This window comes from Dromiciops gliroides, chromosome 2, assembly GCF_019393635.1.
Source record: "Dromiciops gliroides isolate mDroGli1 chromosome 2, mDroGli1.pri, whole genome shotgun sequence".
NCBI lineage: Eukaryota > Metazoa > Chordata > Mammalia > Microbiotheria > Microbiotheriidae > Dromiciops > Dromiciops gliroides.
The window spans coordinates 436,494,111-436,515,244 of record NC_057862.1 but is presented as its reverse complement, the minus strand read 5'-3'; the positions used below and the strand labels follow the sequence as shown (position 1 = coordinate 436,515,244).

General features: G+C 36.2%; 1 protein-coding gene across 1 annotated transcript in view; it reads right to left on the bottom strand.

Moving 5' to 3' along the window:
* Positions 1–21,134, bottom strand: part of EHMT1 (euchromatic histone lysine methyltransferase 1) — a 192,863-nt gene that overhangs the window by 125,196 nt on the left and 46,533 nt on the right. The window contains 5 exon segments of the mRNA XM_043980933.1: positions 10,469–10,600; positions 15,330–15,450; positions 16,948–17,028; positions 19,406–19,594; positions 20,001–20,137. Of these exon segments, the coding sequence (XP_043836868.1) occupies positions 10,469–10,600; positions 15,330–15,450; positions 16,948–17,028; positions 19,406–19,594; positions 20,001–20,137 (660 nt within the window).

Sequence of the window (21,134 nt, the reverse complement as noted above, 5' to 3'; positions counted from 1 at the left end):
TATTTCTTGTTTCAGGCTCATTTCGGGCCAATAAAGATAATAGTCTAAAAACTTACCATTATGTAATTACTATTAGCTTTTATACTTATATACTTCATTATGCATCCTCAAAAATATACTTCAGAAAAAAATACACACACACAGCTATAGATATGTGTATGCATATATACCTATGTATATATGTATAGACAGATATATGTATGTGTGTATAAATAAATGGATAAATGGATAAATGTGAGCATGTATATAGACTATGTGTATACAGATTCTCCGAGAAGTGTAACGATCAAGTTTCACATCTTCTCTATTTGGTATAAAATACATGCAAACATGAACCAAAATAAATAAATATTTCAGACATTCAAGTCCAGCTCCACTGATGTATTAATATTCTCATACACACCTATTAATTAAATGTAAAACATGCCTTTCACTCTTCCCCTCAACTCAAAAACACTAATTAGGTTAGAGGATCTCTACTATGGCCCAGATAAACAGTATCAAGCCTGTCTTCATCAACAGAGGAGGCCATGTTTCAGGGCATGAGGATCCACATGGACATATTGTTTAAGGATGGCAGAAGACATCAAGCTCCATATCAATACCACCAATTGCTCAAAGTACTGATGATCTATTCAAAACCCTAATATTCCCTTGGTCTTGAAAAAAACCATCAGGTTATTTTACTGCTTTTCAGAGCTTTGATCTCATAAGAGGTAAAATCTATTTAGGACAGATGACTCTAGGATCTTCTTCTATAACCACTGGTTATCCAGTCTTCACTCCTACCACATTAGTATAATTGTCGTCTGAAAGATTATCAGTAACCTTCTGTTATAGAAAATGGGCATTTTCCCATGTTCATCCTCTTAGACCTCTCTGAAGTACCTGATACTGGTGACCATACTCCTTTGAGATATCCTCTCTTCTACTGTTTTAGAGAAACCCCATAACTCTGCTTCTCCTGGCTCTACATCCGTACCTCCTTTACTTTGTTAGTTTACTTCACTGGCACCTCATCCTATTTCCAGCCCTTAATTATAAGTGCCTGCCCAAAAGTTTGTCCTGTAATATGTCTTCTGTTCCTCTAAATTATCTATGACTCTTCTCCCTCACCTCCCCCCAGTTATCAAGTACTACTGATTCTACCTCTCCACTTTGTGGCACTCATCCCTGACTCTCTACTCTCAAACATACCCTAATATATTACCACGTGAAAAGGCTACTGTCTTTTCAACCCTAAGCTCTATTCCCTCTAGTTCATCCTTCATAGCACTGCTCAAATAATATTTTAATGTAAAGACCTGGTCATAGCACTCTGAAAATAAAATAATTACAAAATTTCACATTTGGAAGAGACTTTAGTGACCATGTAGTATAATCCATATTCATAAAAGAAATCTCACTACCACACACCTGATAAATGGTCATCCAATCTTTGTTTGAAGATCTCCACTCAGAGGGAACTTACTACTTCCTATGGCAGCCCATTCTACTTTTAGAAGGCTCTAAATATTGGGAAGTTTTCCATGATTCCAAATCTAAAGTTACCTCTCCACAACTTCTACCCTTTGCTGTTAGTTCTGCCCTCTGGAACCAAACAAAACAAGTTTAATGCTTTTTTTCATCATGATAATCCTTCAAGTACTTGAAGATAATTATCACTTTCCTTCAGTCTTCTTATTTCAAAGTTAAAACATCCCCAATGCTTTCAACCAATGATCTTGTAGCATGAATCCAAGATTCTTCACCACTATGATTGTTTTTCTCTAGAAACTCACTGCATCTATTCCAGGTGCAGTCTGACCATGGAAGAATATTGCCTCCTAATACTTGGAAGCTATGCTTAACATACAATAAGTTATCCCATGTTAACAATAGCTTTTTAAGCTGCGATATCACTCAACTCATCTGTTTTTGTTTTGTTTTGTTTTGTGGGGTAATGAGGGCCAAGTGACTTGCCCAGGGTCACACAGCTAGTGTCAAGTGTCTGAGGCCAGATCTGAATTCAGGTCCTCCTGAATCCAAGGCCAGTGCTTTACCCACTGTGCCACCTACCTGCACCCTCACTCATCTTAAGCTTACAGTTTATTAAAAGTCCAAGATCTTTGTCAGAAAAGCTATGTCCAACCATTCCTCCCTCATCTTGTACTCATGAAACTTACTTCTTAAAAACTCAAGTGTAAAATTTTAATTCATCCTCTTCAAATTTCATTTTATTAGATTCAGAGCAATGTTCTAACCTGTGAAGATCTACTTAACAAGCCCTTACTTTGTACATGCCATGGAACTTGTTAAATGCTGGGGATAAAAATACAAAAGTATAATATTTACTATTTTTAAGGAGCTGTTATTCTAAAGGGTGAGACAATATGTAAATATATAGGAATATATAAAATATATTATACAAAATAGAGATAAGGTAACCTTGGATCCCGATTCTGTTATCTAGTTTGTTGGCTTGGTCTCCCAGGTTACAGTCATCTGCAAATTTGATAAGATTATCAACTATGTCTTTATTCAGGTCATTGATTTAAAAAGTTAAAATAGCAAAGGACCAAGCAAAAGATCCCAGGTACAGTCCACTATTAATGACTTCTTTTAATCTGGCCAATAAGCTTCTTTTGAATTAATCTAATTCTATCATCTAGCCCACAACAAAAGAAAATCAAAAATGTCAATGACTACTGAGTAAAATTCAACATTGCATGATATTCAGGAACCTCTATAATCAGGGACTTTCCTACTTTCCCAGTCTCCTCACACACTCTGCTTGAACCTGAACTGCAATCTGTCCCTCAAACAGGCACTGTATTTTCCTACTTCTGTTCTATTCCTTTGCTTATCCTATATTCAATGGCAGTAATTTCCTTCCTCTACTTCACTGGTTGAATTCCTTTTCTTTTAAAGTCTAATTCACACTTCATTTCCTCCTAGAAACTTCCTGAATCCACTCCACACTCCCACTGCACAATTTCAGACCTCACACTACACGTGTATCTTATCCTCCTACTAGACTATAAGCTACTTAAGCATAATGACCGTATCTTACCTACTCAGTTGCCTATTCTCCAACTGCTTTTAACATACTGCTCCACAGAGAAGAAGGCATATGACAAATGTTTGCTGAATGAGAGGCTGTTAATTGTTAATATTCACCTCAGAGCCACTATTCATTCATAGGATCAAAGGATCCTAGATCTAGAGCGAGAAAGGGTCTCAGAAGCTATCTAATCCAACCCTCTTCATTTTAGAGATAAAATTAAATATAACCATAGTCATTGTTCTCATTACAATGATTATAAAAGCTAGCATTTATAGAGTGTGCTTTTTGTAAGGATCACAAAGTGCTTAACAAGTATCTCATTTTATCCTCACAACAACCTTGGGGAGGTAGAAACCATTATTATTCCCATCTTACAGATAAGGAAACTGAAGCAGGCAGCAGTTCAATGACTTGTCCAGGATCACCATATTCTTTAGTCTCTGAGGCAGGATTTGAACTTGGGTCTTCATGGTTCCAAGTTCAGTGGTCCATTACTGAACCAACTAGCTGAGGCCAGGAAGGGTAAATGATTTGCCCAAAGACACATAGTCAGAAGAAGGCTCGGAACCCTGGGAAAATGATATTCCCTCTAACCTAGAATCTTCCACTTTACTAAGATGCCTCTGTCCTTTTCTAAATAAGTAAACAAAGTTACACTGCTAGTTAGTGGCAGATAATTACAACACTCTTGAACAATGATGGTAAAAAACCGAGTGGGGAGGTTAGAATAACAGGTCTTGTTTATCAGCATTACTTGATTATCTGTTTATGTGATTCTTCATGAATTTTCTGATTCAGACTAAGCCTGAGAGTTCACTAAGATGCTGATGGCTCAGGAAACTCCGCCCCCCCCCCATCTTCATATTGGAATCCACTCCTGAAGAACACACCTGACAGATCATGTAAAGAAATGTTCAACAAATAATTACCTCAATCATCCAGTCATACGTCCTGCTTTTTCAATATAGGTTCTCCTCTTGCAGGCTTACCCAAATCTGTAACATCAACACTGAATTCTATGACAATTACTCCTAAATCCGTAACTTCAGCTCCTGAGCTTTAGCCAACTCAGCTTTAGCCACTAGACCCTCAAATTCCACATGCTTTATTTTAAAATACTCTGACCTTCTTGATCTCCATATTTCTACTGGTAGTAATATCATACTCCCAGGTATAAGGTGCAAAACCTAGTATCACCTTTGATTATTCCTTTGGTCTCATGCCCTAAATTCAATTAGTTTCCAGAATTATCTATCCCTAGTAAAAAAATGTTTAACTATGTAATTACTATTCTAAAGAGATTTTGGCAACTCTGTAAGAATTAGCTCCTCTCCTTCTTTTGCTTTTCTAATGATAAAGGATGTATTCTAAGGAAGGTTTTTAAAACTTTTTTAATTTACATAAATCTATAAGTAGTATTATTTTCTCTATCTCCTATCTCCTCCTCTACATCCCCAAAAAACTACCACTCTCGTAACAAATATGCAGTCAAACAAAATAAATTGCCAAACTGACCATGTCTAAAATATATATGTGGGGGCAGCTAGGTGGCGCAGGGGATAGAGCACCAGCCCTGGAGTCAGGAGTACCTGAGTTCAAATCCAGCCTCAGGGGGCAGCTAGATGGCGCAGTGGATAAGCACTGGCCCTGGATTCAGGAGTACCTGAGTTCAAATCTGGCCTCAGACACTTACTAGCTGTGTGACCCTGGGCAAGTCACTTAACCCCAATTGCCTCACCAAAAAAAAAAAATAATAATAATAAAAAAACAGTTGCATCTCAAATCCAGCCTCAGACACTTAACACTTACTAGCTGTGTGACCCTGGGCAAGTCACTTAACCCCAATTGCCTCACTAAAAAAAATATGTGTGTGTGTATCAATTTACACAGAGTCCATCACCGCTTTTTGTAAGCAGATGAGTAACATACTTCATGAGTCTTGTGGAACTGTATTGGGGCATCATGTTGATCAGAGTTCTTACGTCCTTTAAAGTTGTTTGTCTTTATATTGTAAACTCCCAGTTCTGCTTATTTCACTCTGTATCAATTCATGTCTTCTCAACTTTCTCTAATACTGTCCCTTCCATCATTACTTACAAGAGTATTTCATTGCATTCACATACCATATTTTAACCAGCCATTCCTCAATTGATGGGCCACCACAAAGAGAGCTGCTATATTTTGTGGATATTGGTCCTTTTTCTCTTTCTTTGAACTCTTTGGAGTATAGAACGAGTAATGAAATTGTTAGGTCAAAGAATATGCATAATATACTAACTTTTTTTGTCATAGTTCCAAGTTGCTTTCAAGAATGATTATAACAATTCAGAGTTCTACCAACAGTACACTGATGTGCCTATTCCTCTGAAGCCCTAAAATTCTAAAATTTGTATATTCCTTGGTTTTTGGTCAACTTTGCCAATCTGATGATTAAATTTGCATTTTTCTAATTATTAGTGATTTGGAACATCTTTTTTCATATGTCTATTAATTTTCTGGATTCCTTTCTTTGAAAATTAGCTCTATATATGCTTTGATAATGTATCAACTGGAGGGGGCAGCTAGGTGGCGCAGTGGATAGAGCACGGACCCTGGAGTCAGGAGTACCTGAGTTCAAATCCAGCCTCAGATACTTAACACTTACTAGCTGTGTGACCTTGGACAAGACACTTCACCCCAACTGCCTCACTAAAATAAATAAATAAATAAATAAATGACTATTTAAAGAATAGATAATTTATCAACTGGGGAATGAGTCTTATTTTTAATAAGTGAGAACCACATACATATATGCATACATATGCAATACATACATGTATACATGTGTGACCATATGTCTTGGAAATGAGAGAGAACAAAGGGTCTTAACTTGGAGTTCATGAACTTGGATATTGTGTTTAAAAAATATCTTAACTATATTTCAAACTGGTTCTCTTTGTAATACTATGTATTCTACTTTATGTATTTAAATATATTATTCTAAAAAGGGGTCCATAAGCTTTACCCAACTGTCTAAAATGTTCAGGTAGGAAAAAAGATGAAGAACCCCTCCTCTAAAGTCTGTGTTTTCACCCCATTTTGATATCAAACAATCTTAGAATACTGAAGTTGGTAGGGACACATACACATTATGCAATTTCTCAATGTATACGTGGATAAACTGAAGACTATCGAGGGCAGCTGATCTGCTTAAAGTTACACCATGAACCAAAGGCCGAATAGGACAAGAACATCTATAGTTGTCTGACTTGAGTGTCTGGCTATCAACCAAAAAATAATCTGACACTCAAAATCCTGTTTCCTTTTTATTAAATCTAAATTTTACTGGATTAAGATTTATTCTCAAATATAAAAGAAATTTATATAATGTGATGATGATTCTTTTCACATATGAGTTGAGGTCATTGAGTATGAGTATGAATCATTGAGGTACCTGCCAACTCTCAAATTCAGGAATTCTGTGAGTTGCATAAGTAATGCTTGCTCGGTGGATCATGGTTCCTTTTAGTGCATCCAGATTTGTGGGAAGAAGGTGAAGGGGAGAAAGCTCAGAAGACAAATAGAATTTTGCTTCCAATAGGACAAATTTAGGTCCTATTAAAGAGTTCTGATTTAGAAACAGCATGGTTTAGAAACAAAGCATTTAAAAGGCAAGTTATTTGTCCTTTAAAGCTATGACTCATTAAATACCTGTTGATATATATGAGCCACGCAAAAATGTTACTTGTGAAATCAGCAGAGATATTAATGACTACAAGCCTTATCATTTTTTCCACCCTCTACAAGTCTTTAAGAACAAAAATAATAATATAGCATTCATAGGATCCATGTTAAGTAATCATTTATTAATTCTGAATAAGTTATTATTAGAGAGGATGTGGCATAGTAGATAACTGGCCTTGGAGTTAAGCAAACATGAGTTCAAATCCCACTTCTGACATTTACTGAAAGTGGCTGCCTGAGAAATTCATCTTATCTCCAAGCCCCAGAACTCTTTTTAAAACCCTAGGTTAACAGAGTAGGACGCCAATCTCCATTAGAAGAGTTTACTCAAGAGTTTGCTATACCAAAGAAATAACAGATCCAGTTCTATCCCCAAAAGGTAATACAGACTTCATATATGAGAAATTTGATGCAGACACAGCTTGAAAAACCTCTCCAGAATGATTATGGCAAATCACAGGTAAGTCTGAAAAGATCAGAAGTCTGATCAACTCCAGAATCTTACTCTGCAAGCATGGTGAAAGATTCACAACACTAGCCTTGCAGTGACAGATGAAGTAAGTTCAAATAAGAAGAACTAGAGATCTTAACTAAAGGAGGCAAATTTGGTCTCATCATTATCACTAAGACTTGGTAATGAGATGTACGGCTGGAATATGGCTCTAAAAATATCTGTCTTATTCATAAGAAACAGGATAGGTAAATGAATGGGATGAGTTAACACTGTATGTTGAGCAGACAGAGCAAAATGAAGAAATGTACAAAGCATAAGGTAAAAGCATGACAGTCAGAATTTGATTGAAGATCTATCGAGGGAGAAATAGAAGTATTACTACAGACCACCTGGACAGAAAGAAGAAATAGAAGAGAAATCGGGGGAACAAATTTTGAGCCTGGAGCAAAGGGAGTAAAATGAGATTTCAATTAGGGGGACATCTGCTGAAACTCTTTTTGGCAAAAGAAGAGCAGATATGTTCCTAACTTAACTTACTGATGATTTTATCTTTCAAAAGGTAGAGAAACCAATGAGAATCTAGTTAGGATCTTATTCTTACCAACAAAGAGAAAATGATTGCAGGGACAAAGTGTACTACTACTCTATCACAGAGTTTGTGATACAGGATTTCAAGAAAGCCAGAAATAGTCTATCACGTATCCTAGATTTTGGGAAAAAAGATTTCGGGAAAAAAGATTTCAAAGTATTCACAGAACTCATGGCTAGAAACCCATCCAGAGTGAAGTCAGAGCAGAAGGAATAAGATGCTCCCAAAAATGAAATTTCAAAGATACAAAATAAAACCATTCCAATAAATAGGCAAAGGGGATATTATTTAAAGAGTTCAATAGATGTATGAGAATTTGCTAAACATCTTAAATTCTATAAGAATGATTACAGATGATGGAAGCAAAGGGTAGCAACAAAAGATGAATAAAAAACTATAGTATAATCCTGTAAGAATATTGTCAGGAGGGGGCAGCTAGGTGGTGCAGTAGATAAAGCACAGGGCCTGGATTCAGGAATTCCTGAGTTCAAATCCTGCCTCAGACACTTGACACTTACTGGCTGCGTGACCCTGGGCAAGTCACTTAACCCCCATTGCCCAAAAAAACAAAAACAAAAAAAACAAAGAATACTGTCAGGAATACTAAGAAATACTAAGGAATACTAAGAACAAGCTGATTTTAAAAATCTATACTGGAAAAGAAGAGAATAAAGAAGAAAGGGATGAGATCCCCATTGAGGATAGATGGAACAGTGATAACTGACGACGGAGAAGGGGCACAGTTCTCAAGTCTAATTTTGTTTATATTTTCCCTTGCAAGGAGAAAGACCTGTAAGTGTAATGGATAGAATAATAATGGCTGATATCTTAAGCTAAGTAAGGAGAAAATGGTAATAATGATAATAACATCATCATCAACATATGTGTATGGTACTTTAAGGTCTGCAAATAAAAGAGCACCTAGCAACTCATGATAAGTTCAAGTCACCTGGCCTATATGAACTATATCCTCAGGTATAAAAAGAAGAGGCAGATGTGATTGCTGAGCCACTGAGAGAGATCTCAAGCAGGTTGTGGAGAATAAGAGAAGCCCCACAGAATTGGAGAAAGGCAAATGTCCCAATTTTAAAAATTACATGAACAGCAGTGTGTTTGACTCAGGTTCCTGGCAATATTCTAGGACATATTAACAAAGGAATTGTTGGTGAATATCTAGGAAAGAAAGCTGTGATCACAAGGAGCCAGTACTGCTTCATCAAAAGCAGGCCATGCTAGGTTAACATAATTTCTTTTTTAAACAGGAATGCCTAATGGATAGAAAGCTGGCCTCAAAATTATCAAGGGCAGTACCATACTTCTAGTTAACTACATTCACAATTTCAATTTCACCTCAATCCACATATCCAGTAAGTTGCCAAATCTTACCTCATCTCCTTCCATATCTCTCCCATCTGCCCCTTTTCTCTACTTATACAGCCACCTGAGCCAGGGCTCAAGGCTTCTGCCAAAGCGGTTTTCCTAAAGTTTACATCTTATCTAACCAATCCTCCCCTAACTCAAATTCAGGTATAATTCCTATTGACTCTAGCATCAAATACCATTTCATATTTATCTTATCCTTTTAAAATGTCAACTTCTGTATGTTTTATAACATGCATAATTATTAGTATAGCATGTATACAACATAAAAATAAGCAAATATATACATAGTGGAGTACAAAATCAAAAAAGTCTGGAAAATACTAGATGACCATTGAGCTCTCTTTCCAAAGCTGAAATTATGATATAGTGACAGGATCCTGTCTTAAACACAAGTCAGCATCACGAACAACATATACAGCGAAATATGTTAGAACACCGCCCCCCCCTTAGGCCACTTCAACATATGTGCTACTGTCACAAAGAGTACAAAAGAAACCTAAGGAGATCACATCAATCATCAAAAGAAATCTTATACTGTAGAGTATGTCTGAATAAGAAAGTTTACATCACCTACAGCATATGTACTACTGTACTAAAGGATACTAATAAGGTCATCTATCTACCTATCTATCTATAATCTATTACAGAGTATAGCTAAAGTTTAATGGGGTTTTTATGTATATGTGCTCTACTCTACTGAAGAAAACAAATGCAGTGGTAGAGTATTACAGAATATGTCTAAAAACAAAGGCTTATACTACCAATGCACATTCTTCCAATGCAAAGCATACCTAAGGACTAAGCACTGTTTAACTCTGCAATATCAATAAAATCTATTTGATCCAGTTAACACTACAAACATAGGGATTAAAAATCATGGAGTCCAAAATGACATTTAATTATGTATCTACCGAAATATTCTCAATTTTAAAACTGTTTGTTACTTTGAGATATTAAATTAAAATGTATATCTTTATGCTAAGGAACTGTAGGAAACTATGAAAACACTGTCTGATCTTGGTTGAAATGCATGTGTTTCAATGAAATCCTTCTCAATTACCTTCAATTTGGGATTATTCAGTTGGAGCTTATAGTGGACAGAAAAAATAGGCTTTATGTTATGTCTCTCCCTGTTCATTCACCTTTAAGAGATGAATCTCATCAAATCCTCCTATTAATATCCACCAGGGGGCATCGTCTTAATACAGAGAAGAAACTAGGCAAACAAAGAACCAAAATGGTACATGGCCATATTTAGAAAGCTGACACTCACCTTCTGATTGTGAAGATAAAATTCCCTTTACTCGGAGATCCAGAGAATCCAGAGAAACCTCCATATAGTCCATACTATTTTCCTGCCCAGCTTGTCCTGTGCTTCCCAAAGATGACTTGTATGTTTCAGTACCTATATTTAAAATGCATGTACATATATGCACATATTCATAAAATCAAACACTGCGTATACATGCAGGCCACATCCATTATGAGGAAAGCAGTATAAAGGCCATGTTCACAATAGTCTATTAAAATCCACATAAAGAAATAACCTAAAATACTACAAAATATCTGAGCATATTATAGTTATTTACTCATTTCTTTTCTTAGATGTACAAATTTTCCATTTCATTAAAATATGTAAAAAGAAAATTAAGGAAAAAATATAAGCACTGACATGCAGAAACACCTTTCACTGCAACTATATCAGCTAGATGATGTAATCATATACTAGGGTAAATCAGGAGGAATCTAGACCACTTAAACTTTTGTAAGAAAAATTTTAAAGGAAAAAAACCCACTTGACTTTTCGATTTTGAAGGTCAAGGCTTGCAGTTAATAAAGCAGCTTCCAGCTTCATAATAATAAGGAATAAACGCAGCTGGATCAAAACCCCAAACTTGCAGACCAATCAAAAATCCTTGCATCAGATGAAATCAGAATCATTTTATGGAAAAAAGAATAGAGATGAAGAAAGGGGGAATCTTACTACTTAATCATCTGATATAAGAGGCCAGCTTAGAAAGTACATGACTACAGAAGGAGATAAGACCAGCAATGGGAGTATGAAAGAAGAACCCTCCTCTAACCCCCACAAAAAATTTCAAGGCATTAAGAGGTTATATTTGTTGGAAAGCAGACTGAAACACAAAAATTTTGCTACTTTAGAGCTAAGAGGGCTCAGTAACTAGTCACTGGTGATAATCTCTATAGGGATCAAAAAGAAGCACATCTATTTCTATGGGATTCGAACTGCTTACAAGAAAGGGAGGAGAGAAAGATAATTCATACCCTTTACTGTGGCCTCTGTAATTAAGGAAGACAAGGCAGACTGGACTCAAGTGAATCTTTCTAGGTGGAAAAAGCCATTCAAATAGGCCTTGAGGTAAATGTAAATTCACAAGAAATGAACAAACTAAATGCCCATAAATGCAAAGAAGAGTACGAAGTAGATTAATTTATAAGATACTAATCAATTAACTGTTCCAATGAGGAGTAATAATCCAGAACCAATAATAACAAAAAAGTGTATTTGTAGGCTTTGTATCTACATTATATTATGTATGTAGTTTGACTGGCTATCTAACCATCTAATAGGGCAGAGGTGTACATATTAATGCTTTACACAGGCATGGACCCCACACCAAGAGAGAAAAGTTCACAGCATGAATGAATCCTTTTTAACTACCAAAAGGAAAAACAGAGCATATGATTCAGCTTCAAAGTCTTTTAAACCCCAAAATCTTTTATGATAAAGGAAAACTCCATTCCAAACACCAACCTTTCACCTTGAATCTACCACTATGTCAAACTCATGTCAGGTAATAAAATAGCAACCAGTGAAGAGAAAATGAACCTTGACAGAGAGCCCTAGTGAGAAGGCATGAGTGCATAAGGTGACTAAAAAGAGATTCAGCCTTACAGTCTAATGATCTCCAGAAGTAGTGATTTTAAGAAAACAGATAACATGATACAGTGGAGCTACTAATTATACTTCTGAAGCACTCCTTGATATTACCATCTTAAAACAAGTTCACTCACTGTAACTCCTCTAGCAAATTTACTTCTAAATTAAGAACTATAGTCCCAAAAGAATTTATATACACGAAGACTACTGAATATAAATGTGGAGATTTGTGTAAATAACTCTTTATGAAATCTGTGAATTTAAAAAGTAAACATTTCACATTAAACCTGGTCTTTGTAGTACAAATAATTAATAAGACCTAAAAAATAAACATAAAAATTACTGAATGAATTAGGACATTTATTAAACACTTGCAGAATGATCAAATCAGATGGCATTAGAAATCACTTTGCAAACTTTAAAGCACTATATAAATAATAATTTTTATTACTGTTACTATACCACCTCTTTCTATATAACTCATAGGAAAGCCAATTTGGTAACTCAGATTTCCCCCCTTATAGGAAGGGATGAACAGATAGAAGAAAGAGATGAAATAAAATGGAAAAATACATATAGCCCTTCTATAGATATGTGCTGGAACAGAAGAAAAAGGAACAGAATCTTCTAAGTCTTAGATACATAGTAACTTTCCACAGAAGAGATATTAAAAGCTGAGATAGGTAACAAAGAGCCTACTATACAGGGCTAACACATGTACTATAAAGAATCAGTACTAGGAGCAGTATACCTGGAGAGGTGCTAGCAGAGACCTTTTCTGACATGCTTTGTTTTTCTGAACAAGAAGACCAGTGAGTGATACGAGTTATCAATAAGAGATGTGGCCGGTTGGGCCAAATGTATCAACAAGTAAGAATATCACACCTTTTGGGCTTCCTATAAAGACATCTTTTTAAAATTCCAGCATATATATTTACAAGACTTCTCAACTTCTTCTCACTACAAAAAGAAAGTAGATTGGTAATCCAATATAATCGGGTGAGGCAATAGGGGGACGGAATGATAATATGAGCAATTTGACTTGCTATCTACCCCGGAGCAGCTCATGAAAACTATATCTGACTCTTTGAAATACAAAAACCTCAAGAATTCCAGTACTAAATGTTAACTGATAAGTAACTATAAGAGCATGTCCTGAAAAGGTTCTTTAGTCTTTTGTATTTAACATTTATGCCTTTAAAAAAAATAGAAAGAAAAGAAAAAAGAATTCTTTTAAAGTATGCTCCTCAAACCTCTGCAGAAATAACTATGAATCGGGGCAGCTAGATGACTCAGTGGATAGAGCACTGGCCCTGGAATCGGGAGTACCTGAATTCAAATCCGGCCTCAGACATTTAACACTTACTAGCTGTGTTACCCTGGGCAAGTCATTTAACCCCAATTGCCTCACTAAAAGAAAAGAAAAGAAAAGAAAAGAAAAGAAAAGAAAAGAAAAGAAAAGAAAAGAAAAGAAAAGAAAAGAAAAGGAAAGAAAGAAAGAAAGAAAGAAAGAAAGAAAGAAAGAAAGAAAGAAAGAAAGAAAGAAAGAAAGAAAGAAAGAAAGAAAGAAAGAAAGAAAGAAAGAAAGAAAGAAAGAAAGAAAGAAAGAAAGAAAGAAAGAAAGAAAGAAAAAGAAAAAGAAAAAGAAATAACTATGAATCTACTTGGACTTCCTTACGGTAATTAAATAATCTTTTTTCTTACAACTGATTTTAAGAGAAGACAATTTATTTTTAATATTCATATTCAACACAACGTCTTACACCTTATACTAAAATAAGGTCAAAATGGGTACATGATTTGGACATAAAAGGTGATACCATAGGTAAATTAGGAGAGGAAAGAATAGTTTTCCTTTCAGATCTGTGGAATAGAGAACAGTTTATGACCAAACAAGAGATAGGGAATATTATAAAATGCAAAATGGATGGTTTTGATTACATTAAATTTAGAAGTTTTTGTACAAACAGAAGCAATGCATCCAAAATTAGAAGGGAGGCAGAAAGCTGGGAAATAATTTTTATAGCCAGTACTTCTGATAAAAGGCCTCATTTCTAAAATATATAAGGAACTAAATCAAATTTATAAGAATCCAAGTCATTCCCCAATTGAGAAATGGTCAAAGGATATGAACAGGCAGTTTTCTGATAAAGAAATCAAAGCTATCTATTGCCATATGAAAAAAAAAATGCTCTAAATCACTATTGATTAGAGAAATGCAAATTAAAACAACTCTGAGGTACCACCTGACACCTATCAGATTGGCTAGTATGACAAAGAAGGAAAATTATAAATGTTGGAGAAGCTGTGGAAAAATTGGAACACTAATGCATTGTTGGTGGAGCAGTGGACTGATCCAACCATTCTGGAGAGCAATTTGGAATTATGTCCAAAGGGCTGTAAAGCTGTGCATACCCTTTGACCCAGTGATATCACTATTGGGTCTTTTCCCCAAAGAGATCATAAAAAAGGGAAAAGGACTCACATGTGCAAAAATAATTATAGCTGCTCTTTTTGTGGTGGCATGGAATTGGAAATTGAGGGGCTGCCCATCAACTGGGGAATGGCTGAACAAGTTGTGGTATATGAATGTAATGGAATTCTATTGTGCTGTAAGAAATGATGAGCAGGCAGATTTCAGAGAAACCTGGAAGGATTTGCATGAACTGATTATGAGTGAGATGAGCAGAACCAGGAGAACATTGTACATAGTATCAACAACATTGTGTGTTGATCAAATGTGATAGACTTGATTCTTCTCAGCAATGCAGCAGTACAAGATAGTTCGAAAGAACTCATGATGGAGAAGACTCTCCAAATCCAGAAAAAAAAGAGAATTGTGAAATATGGATGCAGATTGAACCATGCCATTTCTTTTGTTTTTGTTACTGGTTTTGGTTTTTCGTTTTCGTTTTTTTTTTGGAGGTTTTTCCTTTTTGCTCTAATTCTTCTCTTATAATATGACTAATGCAGAAATATGTTTGGTGTTGTTGTACATATATAACCTATATCAGATTACTTGCTGTCGTGGGGAAGGAGTGTGAAAAATTTGAAACTAGAAATCTTGTAAAAACAAATGTTGAAAACTATCTCTACATGTAACTGGAAAATAATAAAATACTTTCATAATTTAAAAAAAAACATTCATATTCAACACATAAGAATTAGCTGCAAAAAAACACCACTTAGGATCATTTCAGTTTCTTAAATACAAACTTTCAATAAATTATACCTAAAACACTGCTTTGTTTCTTTTTATTCCTCCTCCTTCTTTTCCTGGTTGGTTTAATCCAAGGGCTGTCTATCTTTCCTTTCCGTTTCAGAAGCTTCTTCTTAATGCTAGATTCTGAACTCTGGAGAATCAAAAGAGAATTTGAATACAAAATAAAGTGTGAGCAGCATAATGGTCCTAGCAAGTTTGATCCCTGCTCTCCATTCCACCCCAACCACAGCCCTGCCCAAAACCCCAACCCGCTAAATCCCATCTCTTCAAACAAAACCTTTAAATCTCTCTTTCTCAAATGTCTTTCTGGGTCAAGGACTTGAATGTGCCTTAGATAAAACATAGTGTTTATATCTTTAATGAAGGGCAACATTACCCCAAATCTAGTATTTTTAGACCCAGACAATCATGCCAGTACAAACTGATTTAGTAACCATGGTTCATTTTAATACCAAAAAAAATTTTTAGTTAAAAGTTCATGTAGGAAACAAATAAACCTCCATATCAAGTGTGGATTCATCATTAACAATGTATTTTTATTCTTCTTACTCTAAAGAAGGGAAATAATCAACACCTATTAATGTTCAAATGAATACTCAATGCAAAAAAAGTTTAATGAAGAGGGTCACAATTTACAATGTAACAAAATTATGGTACTTCAATGCAATTCAACAATTATTAAGTGCCTGCTGTATAGAAGGCATTATGCTTGATACCTAATGTCATCCCTTACACTTCAGCTACAAAATCCTTACTAAAACAACATAAATGAAAACCCCCTTTCTGATTTCTTGCCCCACCAAGAAAAATCATTTTAGCATACAAAAGGATGGCATAGTATGTTGCTACATATATAATAATTTAAGAGAACAATTTGAGAACATCAAAAATTCCCCACCACCTCATGAGAAAATCCTAGATTCAAAGCTGGAAGAGACTTCAGGGCTCATCTAGTTCAACTCTCATTTCACATGAGGAAACAGGCTCAGAGAAGGAAAGTTACCTGCCCAAGGTCACAGAACAATCAGTAGCAGGACAGTAAGTGCCCTGAGTTGTCACACTCCTTCCATGCTACCACCATGTACCACCTCCTTCCTTATACACAATGGAAATGTACTATTCTGTGACTTCCATCAGCATCTTACCAGTTCATGATACTAAAAAGGAAGGTGAGGCACATATGCAATCCAGTAGGAGGTATGAATGAATGGTTAGGATATAAGATAATGGAACCTTAATGGAAGTATCAAACATATCAGAGCTAGAGTGAAACAGTTCCAAACAAACACCTCTTCTAGTACCTCACTGCTTCCAATGCAATAAGAACAACAATGGGCTCTCAAAAACAATGTCAATAAAAGAATTGGCAAGCTCTCCCAAGCTGAAAAGGACTCAAGGAAAAGCCTGGCAAAGACCAAGGTACAGCCCATGTTTGCAGAAGCTCATTACCAGAAAGTTGACAAGCATGTAGAGGATTTTTTGGCCACAGGAAATAACAAAACAGTGTACTATAGCATGTAGGGGTAATGATCATTGGAGAGAGTACTACCAACACCAGTGAGATAACATTTCCTTTGAATTACCCAAGTGATTACAAAGATAAGAATAAAACACTACTGTCTCTTACCAAATCAGATTCATCCCCATCTTCCTCTTCCTCTCCAGATTCTCCAGATTCTTGTTCCTCTTCAGAATCCCCATCCTCCATCTTAAAAAAATATATCACCATACGGCCAAGAGAAAAGGTTCAATTCAACTCAAAATTTATTTAGAATCTATTATGTACAAGCTACTATGGTAGGTGATGGGGGAAAAACCAGGAGATAATGAACTTAAACTAACCTTGCTAGCCCTCATGGCTTCAAAAAACATTAACCCTCCTCCAATTCTCTTCACTCCCTAAGGGATAATCTAAGATAAAAGGAATTTTATTCTTTTTTTTTTTTTTTTTTTTTTAGTGAGGCAATTGGGGTTAAGTAACTTGCCCAGGGTCACACAGCTAGTAAGTGTTAAGTGTCTGAGACCGGATTTGAACTCAGGTATTCCTGACTCCAGGGCCGGTGTTCTATCCACTGCGCCACCTAGCTGCCCCCAGGAATTTTATTCTTAAAGAATATTTTTTAAAAGAAATGAAAGTGGGCAGCTAGGTGGCACAGTGGATAGAGCTCTGGCCCTGGAGTCAGAAGTACCTGAGTTCAAATCCGGCCTCAGACATTTGACACTTACTAGCTGTGTGACCCTGGGGCAAGTCACTTAACCCCAACTGCCTCACCAAAAAAAAAAGCCATTAATACAATAAATACCTACTAGTATGGGTGCCCATGTCCCCTTTCCCTAAGACTTTGCCCTCCTTACCAACTTAAGAGAAAAGAAACAGTATTTGCCATAAAGGAACTTAAATTATACTGGGAAATGGGGAGACAAGAGCATGATACATGTACACAAATTAGTAAGCACAAAAAAATATGTAAAATAAATAAAAGTAATGGGGAGAGATGACAATAGCATTAATAACTGAAGGAATCAAGAAATGCATCTTGTAGGAAGTAGTATATAACGAGAACCTAGGGATTCCAACATGAGGTTTTGTACATAAGAACACAAGTAGGAGATGGAATGCCCTAAGAAATTACAGATCTGGAGCTAGAAGCAATCTTAAAAGATCCAGCCTCATTTTTTACAGTTGGCAAAACTGAGGCCCAGAGTATTTAAGGACCTTGAATAAGATTACACAGGTAAAGAGGAGCACAACTAGAAACTGAACTCAAGTCCTGTGACTCACACACAGGACCATAAAGTAGGCCAATTTGGTTGGAATGTAGAATACACTGAGATAGTTATACGAGATCAGTCTAGAAATACAAAGTAGAATCAGACTGTGCAGTAATATAAATGCCAAACTGCAGAATTTGGATTTTATCCCAGAAGCTTCTTGAACATGGGTATGACAAGGTCAGACCTATGTTTTAGGAATATTAATTTAGCAGCTAAGTGAGAGACAGAATGGAAAGGGGAGTTTCCAGAAGTGGAGACCAATTAGGAGGCCATTACAAACCAGAATTATCACCTAATTCATTTTAAAAACTAACAGAGGGGGCAGGTAGATGGCACAGTGGATAAGAGCACCGGCCCTGGATTCAGGAGTACCTGAGTTCAGGTCTGGCCTCAGACACTTGACACTTACTAGCTGTGTGACCCTGGGCAAGTCACTTAACCCCCATTGCCCCACAAAACAAACAAACAAACAAAAAAACTAACAGAAATGGGGCAGCTAGGTGGTACAGTGGATAAAGCACTGGCCCTGGATTCAGGAGTTCCCGAGTTCAAATCCGGCCTCTGACACTTGACACTTATTAGCTGTGTGACTCTGGGCAAGTCACTTAACCCCCATTGCCCCGCAAAAAAAAGAAAAACTATCAGAAACAATCTTATGCCCACAGTCCAACAAATTGAGAATTCACTGACAAAATTCATTTTTCTGGTGTGAAAACTAAGTGGAAATAAATTTTTCTAAATTTATTTTCAAAGTATTCCTTAGTATTTAGGTCTACTCTCAAAGACCAGAAATAGAAGGAGACTATGGCAACACATACAGAAACTATGCAGTTAAGCTGTCAGATAATTGATAAATATCAGTTAGCTAGATGAACTATTATCAACAAGTCCAAGAACAATTGACCAACTATATGACCAACTCACAGAAATATAGAAACAGAAGGATTCCACCTAGTATATATTTAGAACGTTATCTCTTAGAGTGTGAGCCAGGTCAAAACAAAAAATGCTTTCCTTGTGGCTTTGTGCCTGCAACACTCAACACAGTGTCTAGTGGCACAAGGTAATAAGAAATGCCTGCTGACTTACTGATTTGCTGATTATGCAGAAAAAGACATTTCTGTAGTTCTACTGAAAAAAGGAAAAATAAAATACCAAAATCCCAACTAAGGCAAAAAGTCAAGAAAACTTTTGTGACCTTAAAGTGGCTATCCCTAGTCAATCAACTAAGTGCATGCTAACAAACTTTTAGCAAGCACTGTCAAATTGCACTCCACATTTCAATTGTAAGCCATAAGTTTTTACAATACCTTTTGGGCCCGATCAATTTCAGATATGCTTTCTTTAGAGATCCTATTGTCTTCTACAGGAAATGCAGGGGGTGGCTCAGATCCATGATCTTCATCCTCCTCCAAGTCATCAGAGTCATCCTCTTCTGAGTCAATCTCCAAGCTCTCGCCATTTACATGAAGGCTACTATCACCTACATCCTTCTCACTCTGAAACATGAGCAGGTAACCGTTATCAAGGGGGGTTCTTAGTAGTATCACTGAACATTTTATCCAGCCACTGCAAATCAATTTTTTTTTTCTTGGCAAAATGAAAATTCTGAAACTTCATAGAAATGAGACTGCAAAGTGAACAGAAATATAGGACTGAGTCAAAAACTAAAATGTATTGTAATATTATTTGAATGGCCATACATGGAGAAAGGAATGACCCACCTGGACACAGTTTTCTGTGTCCTGTCCTTTCTAACAGAACAGCATGAAACATATAGCTTAACAAGCTATCGCCATCATTGAAATTCTCACATGACGCCCTCATCATGATAGGACTGGACACATAGCACCCTTTGTTTTTCCAATAAGCACACGAGGCAAGTACCTCACACGTCACCCTCACCTTGGTGCCCACAGTGGAATGAGCTATGCTCTTAAACATCTCAATCACCGTCCTCTGCTTTAAAACTTTGGTCTTTTTCTTAGGAACCAGGCTGTAGGTTCCCATTCTCCGTTTTTTCTTCCGAGATACTGCAGCTGCTAAAACAAAAGGCAAGCAAGCTAAAAAAAAAAAGCCAAAAGGGGAAGAACAGAAGGAGAGAAGAAGGAAATACTATTCAAACATTTTTAAGGATAGGTGACAGTTAATAGAATGATCACCAAAATTATGATGAAATACTATTTAAGCATATTCAATAACTTTAGGGGAGCCACTGAAATTATTACTTTCAATTACATACACTTCTGACTTGTTTGGTTTATCAATTTCATCCAGAGGAACAGAAGCTCTTTACTTTATACCTACCGTAAAAATGGGGAAACTGTAGCAAAAATATTATACAGGGGCAGCTAGGTGGCACAGTGGATAGAGCACTGGCCCTGGATTCAGGAGGACCTGAGTTCAAATCCAGCCTAAGACACTTGACACTTACTAGCTGTGTGACCCTGGGCAAGTCACTTAACCCCAATTGCCTCACACACACACAAAAATTATACAAGTCAGTAGCAAAGTCCAATAAAAACTATAGCCTTCGCAAGATGGTTCTGAACACACTAAACACCATAATCCATGAACAGCTTTTATCCACTTTCAAAATGGGTTGATAAAAACACTCCTGCTAAAAGCAAGATGATCACTTTGCCTTTCCCCATCACCCTTTTGTTCATTCATTTCATCTTCTATTACTACTTGAAGAGGTAAGGAAAAGGAAAATGTGGGTGTGTGGGGAATAGGGGAATCTGTTAGGTAACTGTTCGATGACACACATGATGAGGTGGGGCCTAAAAAAGGAAAAATCAAAAATTATCCAATAATTAAAAGCAAAAAGACCACTATGATAATAATTATACTACAAATTAGAATTTGTTCCAAAGAATATAGGAACAAAGAAATTCCACAAAGGACTTAAAAGACCCTGGAAACAAAATTAAAATACACCTTGACAACTGGTGACCTCAAAGTCAAACTGCACACAGAGAAGGAAATAATAAAAAAGTTGGAAAATACAGTCCAGGATTAGAAATCAAAGTCTGAGAC